The sequence below is a fragment of the Aulonocara sp. 'chitande type north' Nkhata Bay genome, linkage group LG20, assembly GCF_057382095.1.
Source record: "Aulonocara sp. 'chitande type north' Nkhata Bay isolate Kocher_YH1m ecotype deep benthic linkage group LG20, A_spYH_male_GT1.1, whole genome shotgun sequence".
Lineage (NCBI taxonomy): Eukaryota > Metazoa > Chordata > Actinopteri > Cichliformes > Cichlidae > Aulonocara > Aulonocara sp. 'chitande type north' Nkhata Bay.
Genome location: NC_141363.1, coordinates 31,380,694 through 31,395,875, shown reverse-complemented (window position 1 = coordinate 31,395,875; position 15,182 = coordinate 31,380,694). Strand labels below are relative to the sequence as shown.

General features: G+C 39.3%; 1 protein-coding gene across 2 annotated transcripts in view; it reads left to right on the top strand.

Annotated features, from left to right (window-relative positions):
* The first annotated feature begins 5,412 nt into the window (after positions 1-5,412).
* slc12a5b (solute carrier family 12 member 5b) overlaps positions 5,413-15,182 on the top strand; it is a 38,507-nt gene continuing 28,737 nt past the window's right edge. The window contains exon 1 of one of the 2 annotated variants that reach the window (XM_086276173.1): positions 5,413-5,749. In XM_086276173.1, the coding sequence (XP_086132299.1) occupies positions 5,695-5,749 (55 nt within the window). In that variant the 5' untranslated portion in view covers positions 5,413-5,694. The remainder of the gene's footprint in view (positions 5,750-15,182) is intronic. The other variant, XM_086276172.1, reaches the window with a different exon arrangement.

The following is a 15,182-nucleotide window of genomic DNA, read 5'->3' as shown; positions in this document are numbered from 1 at the left end:
ACTTTGGGTGTCAGATAATTATTTATTAAAAGCTCGACATTTTAAATGAGAGTAAGAAAGAAAAGTATGTCTTTGTGCCCCCTTTTCCCTGTTAATGCCCTATCGGCCCCCCTGGCTAAACTTTGCTAGATCCGCCCCTGCACAGTTACCAGCGTCAGCTATGTAGAAAAAGATCCTCGAGTAGAAAGTAATATTAAATACATTCTAACAACAGCTGATCAAGCTTAAACGTGCTTCTGTTGTTCAGCCGCTGGTTTCCTCTTTCTGGTGCAAAGTGGGCCAAAAACAAACCAGAGAGACGGACTCGCGACAGAAAAGCCGATCAGCTGATCGTTAAGCAGTTTCATGATTGAAGTAGCAGCAAGAAGAGGCAGTCGCTTGTTAAGCTTAACGCAGGAATGCTTTACAAACATTCAGAGATGGACTTACACACTTGCTTTACTTCTCTCGGGATAACTTTGTCGGAGATGAAATGCCGGGTTGCTAGTGAAGCTCCACATGCTATCCAGACCACCACAGGTCCCGCATGCCACAGCCGCTCTATCACGTGATGCATACTGCTCCAACGTGCTAACGTTCTGAGGTGAGTTACGGCGTGTTGCAAGTTTTGTGAGGTGCTTTCGTGATATTTAATGGATCGGATTACATTTTTTATTTTTCTCCAATATCTGATCCAGTAATTTAGGTCAGTATCGGACCGATACCGATACGTAATATCGGATCGGTCCATCTCTAGTTAGGTTACAATAAGGTAACTGCTTGTTGTGATACAATAGGATCGGACAGAGGGCAGGCATATAAGGAAAATACTGGTCAGGATATGGTTTGACCCCAGAATAACGCCAACCCACAGCTTTACCAGTTTGCTTTACTCTCACCACTCCTGTAGTTTTATTGACCCAGAGCAGGAAGCCAGGTCATATTATTGACGCAGGCCTCTTGAAGCTGTGTGGTGCTTTTAGGGTTAGGGTTAGGGTGATAAATTGTAGGTGATAGCAGGCAGATGGTTTGAAGAAAAGGTCTAAAGATATTTTCCACCTTTGAATGGCTCCAGGTTGCTGACAAATTCAAAACACCTCTGTCATATATCCATCCTACAAACTGCTCCCAGAGCACCATATTAGTCATAAATCTGTAACGTAGGGCCAGTGCAGCTGATAGTACCAAAGGTAGCCTGCAAGCAATGAAGGAATTTTTCTCTCTCTTCATGAGCTGAACATCCTACATCCCTCCAATAAATAAATAAGCTAATTAATAAGCAGTTCTTATTGAATTTCCCAGAGGAACCCACCCGAGGGATTAATAAAGTTCTACCTTATCTTATCTTATCTTATCTTATCTTATCTTATCTTGTGAACGCAGCATGAACATGAACTGTCCCCTAGCTTCTTAATCAAAGCTTGCTTTAAGTGGCACCTATGGCCCATCGTTCAGTCTGTTCTGGCATTGTGCTCCTACCATTTGTGGACCACATTAATTTCCCGTGGTTGTTTGGCTGTTTAATGGTGACCCTACCCTACTGCTGTCTTGCTTTGGCTTATTTAATTGTGTTTTAGCTTGACAAAATATTTTAAGTTGTTCATCACATCTGTGTTTTATATTTTTAACTGAGCTGCCCTCTCTTCATTTATTTATCTGTTTTTTTTTGTGAGTTTTTCTTTTAGAAGGTAGAGGGGCAAAGAGAGGCGAGGCTCTTAAATCTTTAAATCTTTCTGATGCTGTAGTTTTTTGTTTTTTTTAAATTAATTAGCCAAATAAATTATTAACTTTAATCTGCCATGCCTCGCTTCGCCAGTAATGAGCTTGTGTGCATTAATGATTGGTAACTACACTTATTAGGGTGATATTTCCTATGCTGAAATCCCTCAGGTGGTGTTGCTTGTCTCCTTTCTTCCAGTTTTTTTTATGCCAACCCCATCAGGTTCCCCCTCGTTCAGGTGCAAGACGATTTAGATGTCACCTCAGTACTTGGGTGACAGAGTTGACTGAAGCTAACAGTAGTAGGACAGGCCCTGTGCTTGATCAGGGAAAAAGTAAAAGTGGATTTCAACCCAGCTCTCTTTGGCCTTAATCTGCAGGATTAGGGCATCAGAAAGTTCACTACTACAGTGGGCTGAAGTCTGCATGCGTAGAAATGTGTTTGTATGTTTGCGTGAGAGTGTGCGTGCATACTTTCTTTGTAGAAAACATACGTTTAAATTGAATGTGCTTGCATGTTTTTGCACATCAACATAGGTGTGAAACAGTTGGTGAACTCTAGTATCCAGAGCCACATGTGAAGCAGCAGCAGCAGCAGGCAGAGGGACGGGAGGGGAGAGAGCTGCCCGTGGGTTAAGAGCTAAAGCCGCTTGGCCCAGATGAAGATGGCTCTCAGGCTCTCTGCCAGTCAAAGCCTAGCCAACAGCCCACTCTTACTGACAAGTCAGGGGAACGGCGGGACAGGTCACACGCACAATTTGTATATATTTACGGTATATAACAGGAAGTGCAAAGTACGATGCCTCAAGAATGATGCCTGTACTTGAAATGTAATTAAAGATTAAACATTTTATATGAAATATTGTTTAAATTACCTACTGGCTACCAAAAGGTGACAAACCCACAAAAAGTATCCCATGATTTCCATAGAAGCCTTTTTTTGCCTTGGGTTTTACACCCCACAACTTTACTGCTTTGATTCATTTTCACAGCTTTCATCTGATCATTTTCAGCCACAGCAGGCATCCATTTTCAAAGAACCACACGAAAAACACTCTGAACACCAGTTACTCTCACAGGGCCTGGCACCGAACAGCAGACAGGCGCTGTTAATGAATACAGCGACGCATTTAACGGCTAAGAAAAAAACGAATATCATCTCAAACCCCAATGGAGACCAAAACAGAGCTTAAAGAAAAGTAAATATTGGACCTAAACTCTACTTTGTTGCTCAAAGTGTAACTTAATCCAGGATGTTTCACTGCCATCTCTGATTGAAAGTTTTACTGTTTACTGCATTACTGATGGGAGTGGCTTTGTTCTCTCAGTACGCACAGCAGGAGTGACATCATAAAACCACTGGAGATCAGACTGGGCTGTCACAGTTTGAGTGCACCATTTATTTATCCACCTCCCCTTTCTGAAATGCTTTTGCACAAATATGTTATGCAAAGCTATTGCATAAATAGACAGTATAAAACATGTATATACAAAAGACACAAGATATAGCTACTGTGAGCCATTGGGCTTTATACTGCTTCAACCCCTTTGGATTGTAAAGTCCTGTTTTGAATCTTCAAGTTGAGTGTTGTCGTTGTCACCATCCTGGTCCAATTGTCGACTTTTTTCTAAGGAGAAGACTGCATGACATGTCTGACAGACACAGCAATGTCTGGTCAAATTCTCTAAATGCATTCATGAAACGAGCACTGCACCAAATACCTTCTTGCAAGTGCTTTGGCCTCTAGCAGACTGCTTTGGACACCCGTAGCTTGAATGGCCAACTTGTCTGGAGAATGTTCACCTTCAAAGTAAAACTTGCACCTTTTGAAATATGTTTGTTGCAGCAGTGAGGCACAGCTTTTACTCTGAAGGTAAATGTCTCCAGTGTGCAGAACCCTTTTTGAGGTTTTACTACCACAGATTAAATAGCGAGTCTTTTAGACAAGTTGGTGTCTTCTCTGAAAATGTGCCTGCGACAATCTGTTAGTAGCAAAAAGAGATCATAAAGATGGTTTTGCAAAGGATTTCATCTGGCAACAGTCAGCAACCTTCAGCAACGAGTCACCGACTGGGATCCACGTCTTTCCTTAGCAACCAGAAGACCTGTGTGGCTGAGGCCTAAGTGTTTACAGAGCAGAGGGCTTTTTTTCCATAGACTTCTATATGATCATTTATTGCAATCAGCAGTTTCAACTGCTGATGGCTGCAAGTCCAACGCACTTTCATGTTGGTTTCATTTTTTAGACATGAAAGTTTCATCCATCTTTTATCATTTCTGTGTTTATAATCTAATATAACCCCATGTGTTTTAAGCATGCTCTCTCTCATGCTTGCAACATTATTATTCACTCCACCACTTGATTTTTCCAACATTCAAATTTTCTTTTTCTCATCTTTTAGTCATGGTGGAGTTTGATTTTTTTTTTTTTTTTTCATTTAAATATCAGATGAGCCAGAGTGAACATGATGTAATGTGTAGCTGTTTTCTGGATACTGTTGTCAGGATCAAGTCTCTCTGAACATCTGCCAAACCTCAGAGATCATCTTACCAGAGTTGAACACACAGTTCACAGTGACATAATGTCAAGAGTACTTTAAAAAAAAAAAAGCCTTTCTCTCTTCATTTCATCCATTAAATGCCAGTTGTGTTTTTCGCCATGCCAGGCAGGTGGTGTGGATTAGTGATGCTCTCTAAATTTCAGTACAGGATATTATACACAGTTCAGATTAGAATATATCATCAATGAAGCCACAGATTTGGATTTTCTTTTTTACTTTTAACCATCAACATCATGCATTTTTTTGTTAGTGTCTTCCTTAATTGCTTCATTTTCACTGTGATTCTTTACATCACTCACTTTATCATTTGTATATTTTCTTGATTAGCTGTCATCCTTTTTTCCTCCTCTGCCACAACCAAGCCGTTCTATTCTTAAATATTTCTGTCTGCGGCCGTGTTATTTTGCATTCCTCAAAAAATTGTCATTTCGCTGAAACATGGAGTGACCACAGCATGATAATAGCAAACTGAAATGTGATTCCTAACCAGAAGGGCCCAGACTTGGTAAAGTTGGAATACATTTAAATATAATTGACATAAATGGTCTATTAGAGGTTAAAACATAAGTAGATAAACCTCTTAAAAAAGGGTGTTTTTATTACTACCCATACATTTCCTTAGACCATTTTCAGCAGAACAAAATATATAGAAAAACTTTTGCAATAGTATATCTTCCACAGTTTTCTAGGAGACAAAAAGTCTTTTGGCACCCTAGGATAGTTCAGCCTGTGTGGAAACAGATTTAAGTTTAGAGATATGCAAGTGCAGCCTGTAGCTCCCATACAAATAATGGGCTACGACCACATAGGTAAATATTTCAAAACGTTGCAAGGGGAACTGTAACAAAAGAGCAACAAACAGACAGTAATGCAATCTTGACTTCTGTCTAAAAAGAACATCAAAAGCAATGCTTAATCTCAGGAGGCAATACTTTGTCATCTGATGTGCATCCTCTCTGTCTCTCAATCCCTCTCCGTCCGTCTCTCTCGTGATGAGATGGATGATGATGACTGTGGGTGAGGGAGAGAAAAGGGAGGGAGGGAGAGAAGGATAATACCTTCTGAATACATGATGAATGTATTCATCAGGCTTAAACTGACTTGGGGGGGGGGGGGGGGGGGGTGAGTGGTGTGCAGAGACAGAGAGAGCATGCATGTGAGTGACACTGAGCACTATCATCAGCTCTACCCTGCGGCCGCTCTCAGTCTCTCTATCCTCTTCCCAAAGAGAGACAGAGGAAGTCACGCAAGTTAAAAGAATACACATACACAGCTTTCCTTTCTCTCGTGCAGCCAGAGGCAGGAGGACAGGAGCTGCGAGACGCACGAGTAAAGCGCAACTTGTCTTTGGCTGCTGCCCACCCAGAGCTTTTTACTCAGCAACAAGCTCAAGAGCGGTGCCGCTCAGTGCGCTCAGCCTGAAGAGGACAGAGGATGCTAAACAATATGACGGACTGCGAGGAGGGAGAGGGGGGACCCAACAGCCAGGGTGAGTGACGAAACCTGCTGCCGAGTGATGAGAAGGGAGTGTGTATGTGTGTGTGAGTGCGTGGACCTCGATGCATCAGTCTCAGCGTGGGTGCTGGAAGGGATCGCGCACATGTCAGTTAATGAAAGTTAGAGAAACAAAATGATGTCAATGCAGAAACGCATAAATCGGAGTCATTTGTTGTATTTGCATGAGACCTTTCAGATAGTAACTGTAATCTGAATAGGACTAAATTAAGTCCAAGTGGAGGTGTCTGAGATCAGTCTGCTACACCTTCACTTTGCTCTGATGCGTTTCACCTCCTGAATTTCATATGTAAACCTTCATCTGCTTAAATAGTTCAGAAATTTGCTTCTTTTTAGCTGATTGGCTGCTGCTTTTCGAAAAAAATAAAAAGGCTGGTTTAGTCAGAAGCTCAGTGATATATGTGACTCAAATGTGGTCCAATTCATCCTGCAACTGTAGATATATACAAAAGGTTCTACAAAAAATAAATGGTCCCAGAAGACTTGAGTGCAGCCAGAAAAAACAGCCTTTCTTTTCCCATCAGGAACATCTTACCCAGGGGGCAATGTCAGCCTTTCATAAGCTTGCAAGTGTATGTCTCTGAGTGTTTAAATGCAGACTGGGTTTTTATTTTAACATTTTCTATTTGCTGAAATGATTCATTTCCTTTTTTTAAAAAAATATGTTACCGGTACAAACACTACAAGAATGCTGACCACTGGTCACAGTTGGTATTTTTCCCCATTTTTGGACATTAATTATTCATGGAAATAATTTTAAGTTGCAGCCTTGGTTGTAACAATTTTCTCCCACTGTGTTTGTGTTCACGTGTGCACCGTCATCAGGGAGCCATCCACCAATTATGTATTAAATTATCTTTTTAATTATGTGAGGGTTTTTTAAATATTTGACAATATGTTAAGACTGTATCTGCGCCATTTGAGTTTCAGTCATTTAGACCTAAATTATCTTAGTGTGTTTTGATTATTTCCTTTAAATATGACACCTGTCATTTATACAGAGCAATATCACTGTGGCTCCTTATTTTGATGAATTCTGTTAATTTAATTTGGTATGGCCCTATTCAGAGTCTTTGTCTTAAATATACTTGTTCTTTTAAAAGTCACATAATGGGTTTTGTTAAACTATTATAGACAACAACCCTGATGTGTAATAGGAAGAAAATAACCCACATGAGGATTTCATTCTGATTTATACATCTGGGCTGATTTGGCACTCCACTCAAGGCCTGTTGCTTCAAAAGATTAGGGGAGAAAATTGGATTACAAGAACAGTTTATTTCTATTCTCTATACACTATGACTGAGTGTAAACTCAGTTTGTTTCTCCATTTTCTAAGAGCTGAGCATCAAGATAATCTCTAAGCCATATTCACTGGCTACATGTTTTATACAAATACTATTATGTGTGTTTTTCAATACCTGGGAAGATATTTATGATGAGATTTGAGATTAATCTTAATTTTTTCCACATAATTAGAGGTGAACACAACAACAAGTGGGGGGAAATGATTTTTTGTTTTCAAATTAAAAAATATATATCATAGCTGTCATATTCTTCATTGGAAAAATAACTAAAAAAAAAAACCCTTTACATCGAAAACTGCTTCACACAAAAAATGGCTTTAGTCTTCAAAGATCTGTGTACACTGTCCAAAGTTACTTTCATCTGTTTTAATCTGTATTCATTCATCATTCACTGTTTAAAAGCAAAGGCTTATATCAGCATTCCACCCATTCATGCCATATCCACTTATATAAAAATGCAGTTTGACAGTAGAAGGTGAAGGTATATTCCCCAGAGCTGTGAATTGCTTGTTTTTCTCAACTTATTGTAAGACTCATGAATCCATATATATATATATATATATATATATATATATACAAATAAGCAAAGCAGATCCTGCCTTTGCTAGAATTTTAACTCCCTGTGCACTAGAGGGACGGTGACCTTTTGCTTTTTAAAGGTCATGATGTGAGCGACACCATCGCACCACAGGGGTAAATAATGAGGTGGCATTCAGGGTGCACACTGGACTTTTATGGAGCCACACTATATACAATAACGACTGTCCAAGCCAGGACATCACCTGGAAGTAAATAAATACCATCTCATTATAGTTGTGGCGAGTTTAAAGTGAGAACAAGTGGATGGATTGATGAGCTCCCTGGAGCCCTCATACTGACCACTGGCAATCAGAATTAATGCGTTCTAATCAATAAGATCACCAGGGGGGCTGAGGTGAGATGAGGAAGCTATTTTTAGATGAATCGCTCCTGCTGCAGGTTTAAAAATACTTAATTTTCTTATATTGTGCAGAAATATTTGTAGATTTTGAGCTCATTACTGATGAACCCTCTTTTAGCTCTGTCTGTAACAAATGTAAATTACATTCATAACTCAAATTTTCATGTAAATAAATGCCTGTAAATGTGTTCCAAAGTAAATGTAATGAAATTATCTCAATTAAAGGAACTCAATATGGCTCCATTCAGAATTATAGTTATGACAGGTTTATTGTCACTGATGCTTTAACATGTATGTACTCCTTAAATTATAGCTGATAATAAATAAAAGTAGACTGAAAATATTCACTTACGTAACGAGGCAAAACTCACAGAAGGTCTAAGCAAATATAAACAGACATCAACTGTCTCTCAACATTAACCGTAACATGACAGAACGACTATATTATCATCGTGTCGCTTACATATCGTTAAATTCTGTGTGTACTGCAATTGTTATCAAACCAGTCAAATCTTACTGCACCAGCAGGGTTTATAGCTACAGCCACCAAAGTGCTGTTTGCATCATCTGTAGCAGATGGCACAGGAGATAAATGAAGGTCAGAGGTTAGCATCTTACCATGAAACTCATAGACGAAAACTAATATAGATTGTAAACCTTTTAAAAAATAAAGCAAAGCTACGTAAAGCCACCATATTGTATCTTTGGATGGAACACACCAAAACCAGCAACCACAGACATACTGTTTAGTTCAGCTTCTGAGGAATAGATGTGAGTGTTTATTTGGCACTTTTTAGTGTGTGTTATTGCAGCTGAATGCTTTTTGTCTGTCTTTTTGTTTTTAGCTAACTGAAAGCCGTTTAATTGATTTTAAAGTTTTCCATAAAAGCAAGACTGCTAATCATCTCTGCCTCTGTCACCAGAACTGTTGGTTCATATCAGCTCATGGTGACTTCTATGACATCAGAATGACATCAAAATTCATTATTTGAAGGCCCTAACTGCTGTATCTGTAAAAAACAAACAAAAAAAAACATCTGAAATAAATAATCAGGGCAGCATCAAAGTCAGTCGGACTTGTTATGTGTAAGAATGCCAAAAATGCATCTAAATGTTGTTGAAATTGTTGATTTTTTTCCCCACTTTACTTATCTTAGAAATCTTCTTCTTTTCTGCAACACTTAGATGAAGTGCCAACACCCCCAGGGTTGAAACAAGGGTCTCGCAGCCAGCTGGTGGCCCTTATATCAATCACTGCATGTTACTGGCATTTATCACTTCCAACGCGGTCGTTCTGACTAAATTGCTTCTCTGAGCTGCTCCCACTGTCACTCTCTCAGGTGACTGATTACCAGCTGACACAACAAACCACACAAGACACAAATCGGTTGATTGTACTTAAAGGTGTGCGCTCGCATTTTTGCTAAATATGCCAATGTACAGTCAGAGCAAGATATTATAAACTGGCTCTGCATGAGTGGGTTTGTTTGAGAGAGTTCACAGCAGCATAGTTTGAGCACTTGCTGAAACAGTTTTATACCAGAGTGAAACATCAGTCTGATTTCATCCACTGACAGTTAACCCCGGGCACTATCGGCTCTGTGTTCGCTGCAGCTTACATTGCATCAGATTATATTTTCATTCGGCTGAGCCTTTTTTGAATTTCCCCTGTACTCTCAGTGGTCTAGGAGTCTGGCGATCTCAGCAGGGGCACAGGGCTGCCAAGCCATCTCTGACTTATTGTTTGAAACTGTGTATCAGCATGTAAGTGGGCATCTTTCAGAAGGCAGACAAGCACCAAATTGTTATTGTGTTCCTTTGATATGTGTTATATTTGTTCTCCTGCACTAAGATTAATGCAAATCAGTCATGTCTGTAAGTGGTAGTCTTTGTTAACTAGCGATTTTTTATGTTTAGATGGGCATAAGTAATTTTGATCTGCTCCATTAGAGTGAATCTTAGCTACATATCTGCACTACAGTGCACTGATGGACTCAATCTGGTCACCTGGCACATTTGCACTGTTTCTCCCCTCCTTTATAGTGGACACAAGCAGCTATGAAATCGTATACATGGTATTATCTCATAGTGCTGCATTATATAAACCTGACCTCTTAATGCCATATGAAGGATTTTAATGTCGCTGCTTCCCTGAAATTTCACAGCTGCGTCCTCAGCTGATTTACATTTTAATAAACAGAAAATAATCTCGCCATTTGGTTTGCCTTGTCAAACTTTGCAGATTAAAGCGGCTGTAATAACAAGGTGGTTACAAATGAAACAACTGAACAGTGAGCAACAGGTAGAAAGGCTATCTCGGGGATTTTCTGACATGCTGTCCTGCTCTGTTCTGTGACTGAGAAGAAGAAACAAAGGAGCACAGAAAAGTCCAAAAATCAGTTCTAGAGGTCTACCCGACCACAGGGCAAGACACAGTCAGGACATGACAACAAGATCTGGTGAGGTAGTAACTAACACAACGGAAGGACCGAAGCACAAGAGGGGAACACAAAAGGAACTAAACAATTAGTGATAATTTCGCAGATAAGTTACATTATTATTATGAATTATATTATTATGGCAATGATACAACATGCATGATTATGAAAAGTGACACATAATGAAAATATTTGCCCTAGGTACTTTACATTTTGACTATAAAACATGCATAAGTAATTTTTTTCAACTATGCAAAACTATTATGCAACAAAATTGTGTTTTTTTGCAGAATAAATCAGCAATAAGATATAAGGCTGCAATTAAGCCTGAAAATCTCTCTCAATGTCTTCTACATTGTTATTATTACTATTAGAGAACCTTCACAGACATATTATTATTATTATTATTTAAGATTTTCCAATAATATAATTTTTTTATTATGTATTTTGATTTCCTAGAAACATCCCCACTTAAGTGTCCCGTGGCTGGATAGATTCATTTAGTTTTAAGCATTTGGAAAGACAAAGTTCTCTGTTGTCGTAAGAATATTTTCACTATTGTTAGGCCCTTCTGCTCAGTGACACCTACTTTCAACAACCACTGACTCACTGAAGCTTACTGAGACAACGACCTCAGAGGTCAACAGTAGGAGATCCAGAAACAGAGTGCCCGAAATGGAGAAAGCGAAGAGGCAATAGTGACACATCTCTTTTCTAATCCTCCCACTGAGCTACAACAACTTTCCCACCAAGTCATCTTAGATTGGAGATTATGAAATACAGAGTGGTCTAATCCTTTCTTCTCCATCATGTTCCTTCTCACAGCTCGCTCTCAGCAGTCCAGTCAAATCACCCTGTCTGTGGAGGAATCTGAGAACATCCTTTACACAAACTCTCTATCACAATATATTATTGTAATGGTTTTGAGACAAAAAAAAACTGCTAGAAGTTAATTACATTTTATATATTCAATAATCTGCTGTTGGGTGGGGTGCCTTACAAATAAGATACTTACACGATACTTTAAAATGTAACAACAAGGGGGCCTTAACAAAGTATGGCATATGTGATGAGATACCAGTGAAAAATGTGTCTTAGAATTGCTACAAACTAGAGGTGCACCGGTTGACCATCACGGGATCTGAATCAGCGGATGATCAGCGTTTTTCACTGTGAGTGAAGACACAAAGTTTGTCAAGTAAACCGCAGGTGGTCCAGCAAGACTAATCAAACACTTAAAACCCGTCGTTGAGCTGAACATGGACATTTTAAAGAAGCTAACACAGGAAAAGTGGACGAAGCTAAAGCTATCAAGAGTTTTTGTCCCTGATACAAGTGAGCAGTCGAAGTGGTTACTAGGAAAATTTTGGAGATGAGTAAAAGAGAGAAGCGATCATTGTTCTGTTATCTGATGAACTTATAACTTTGTTTTGTTATATATACCTGTTGCACCTGCTTTTGTTTGGTAAGGTACAATATGTCAAGTAAAGCTGGGTGGACAGCAGCTCATTTTACGTTTATTACCTGTATTTCTTTCCAGTGGCAAAGAGCTTTCACTATCTTGTATGCATAAAAAAAAGAGTTTGTTGTCCTTGCATCTCTGAAAGAAACCAACTGCACCTTCTGTGTATTTTGAATATGGGGGTAACACTGGTGTTCGTGCATCACTGTGGCATTTCTCTGTCAGCCTACAGGTCACAGTGAGTGTCGTTTGTACATCACCTGGACAACTTGCATATTAGTGCAAGTGTGATAAAAATTAAACTCTATTCTTTTTTGTTTGACTTTGTCCAGAACAAAGTCTAATGGCTGAGATGCTACTTGCAGCTGTAAGATTATTATCCTCATTAACACTTTCCTGTTCTTCTTTAATCTGATTGAATTATTCATCTTTATTATTCGTTCTTGTCACTTATCAACTCCATTTGTTATAAAAAAAAATTATGCAGAAGTGCACTCTGACTCACACATTAGATCTCCTCATTTATCAACACCTGTTTTATGTCTGTGAACAGACATAAAGAAACGGGAGGGAAACAAATAAGACATCCTCCATGTAATATGATAAAATCATCCTCATTAACCTTCATACAAACTGAAGTGTTGTGGATGAATCATTTGATGTTCCCTTGCCGAGAAGAATAAACTAGCTGAGTGTTCAGATGAGTCATCCTTTTCTGGTTCAGCTTTTGATTTTCTTTTTCTGAAACTAGTAAGCTGAGGGCACAGTTAAGCAAAACTTTTCTTTAGAGCCTGTTCCACTGAGGTCATATGTGTGTTTTCCCACCTACCTTTACATCATTTTTTTCACCCTTTGTTTCTCAGCGTTCTCATTGTCACGCTTTCAGCTTCTGTGTGTTGATCTGCGAAGAGGAGTGATATGTAACAAATGAGGCACCCAGCTTAGGTGGAAACCTCAGACAGAGCGAGAATCAGAGGGTACATTTTGACAGTACTTTATATAAACATGCATCGTTCTACCTTTCTAATAGACAAAAAATTAATGTGAAACAATAGCAAAGTTAATTTTATTTCTGCTACAGTTGTCATTACTGCCTGCCCTGACAAAGCAACCTAAGGGTAGAAAGACCTGAACTGGGATAAAGAAATAGAAACCAGTTCTTATAAGAATGAAAGCTGTAACTGTTTATTTAAATGTCTCAACTGGTTTAAGACTGTTCAGCAACATGGCTCAGCCCAATAATACCACACTGGTGGGACACAGTCACTTACCACAAAGGATAAAATGACCAGACTTAATGGCCAGAATTAATGAAGCAGTTCTAGCTTCCTAAAACCAAACCAAACTGTTTTCTTGAGAACTATCGGAAAATTTTACTCAAACTTAAAAGTTCCGTCTTTTGCAAAATGCACTTTTTTTTACAGTTTCTCTCAAGAAATACGAGGGGCGATTAATACCACTATCACATCTAAGTGTAAATAAACAACCAGTTAATAGACAGCTATAGGAGGTAGTTGACTAATGGCACAGTGACAGAAAGTAAAACTGGGACACCAACCTCCTTGTGACTGGGAAAAAAAATCAGTGGTTACCACTTTTGATGACAAGGCAATTGCGCAGGTCGTCTGGTGGGATGTAACCTGTTTAAAAATAATGGGAGCCTGACTGCAATCACTTTCAGACAGACTGCCAAAGAAATGCAGACAGATTCCCAACAAGATCACTCTGCATCAGTATAGAGCGATTAATGCAACTCGTCTGCGTGGCATCTCCAACCCTTCTGCTTTCCAGCTGATTTGCTATATCCTTATATAAAAGCCAAACTGCAGAGCACCTATAACTTTTTGCAGTTAAATTGCTGTCTTGCAGGGACAATGTTACTATTTGGTTCTGAAATTCTGTCTCAAATTTGAATCTCTTTGTTTACAGATGGCAAAAGATTTGCAGCAGAGAGCGACAGATTTGCAGTTTTTGCTGATTTATCACAGATAATGGCCATATTATCACAAACAGATTGTATGTAATTGCCAGCTTGACCCCATTTAACTGCAAACTGATAGCAGACTGATAGCAGACTGACTCCGTCCTACTCCAGTTCGATTGCTGTCTTGATGCAACAAAGTCACAGATCTGGGCCCCATCTTCAAAGTAATTGTTTACAAGGCAACAAGATAACAAGCTCCCTGCACACGGTTGTGATATTACACTTAAATTGTTTGCAAAGATGGCAAGTCAGGTTAACAGTGCTGGTGTCTGAATTTGTTCCCTGTTGTACAGAGCATTGATGCCGTTTCCCTCTTTTCCCTCTTTGTGCTACGTTAAGTTAAAATATCACCAAGAAAGCAAATAATTGCATTTCCCCAAATGGCAAACTTGCTTTAATAAACACAGTAATCGTGATCCAACGAGTATATGGCTGGCTAGATAGATTTATACAACATATATAATACAACACTTTAGCATGTAGTGTCTGTATTCCTGTGCACGTTCTCACCATATTCGAATCTCTGGTGGCTTACATAAGTGTCAACAACCACATGAACATGGTGGTCTCATTAGCTGCAGAGTTATACTTGTATGTGTTGGAGGAGGAGATGTGTAAATGGATTTCAAATGCAACGAGATTGGTTTGTTCAACACAAAAAAGTTTTACATCTGGAAATTCTCAAGCTGGTGTGAGTGTTCTGTTTATACCTCCCTTATTTCTGTCAAAGTGTTAAGATCTGTTGACAAGTTGATAGAAGTTTGTGTATTTACATATATGTATCTTGGGACTCTTGCTTCTGAATTTAAAGCCAAGCAAACAATTGAGCTTAATGTAAACACATGAGGGGTTTTATGAGTTCAAGTACTCACTGCATATACAAGCTTACAATAGGCTCAGATGATTATTTTGGTGTCTATGCTGCTTAACAAGCTTTTTGTGAATCATCCATCCATTTATCCATCCATCGTTTTGCCTCATCCATTTGCTGGAACCTATCCCAACGATCATGTGGTGAGAGGTGGTGTAAACCCTGGATAGGTCTCCAATCTGCAGAGCCGACACTTTCGCTTTCACCGAGGCGTCACATTCACGCCTACAGGAATTTTAGAATTGCCAGTTAACCTAACATGCATGTCTTTGAACTGTGGGAGGAAGCCAGTGTACCATGAGGGATCCCACACAGCCATGGGGAGAGCATTCAATCGCTGCACAGAAAGGCTCCAGCCAGCCAGTGCACTCAAACCTTCTAGATGTGAGGCAAAGTTATCAGTTT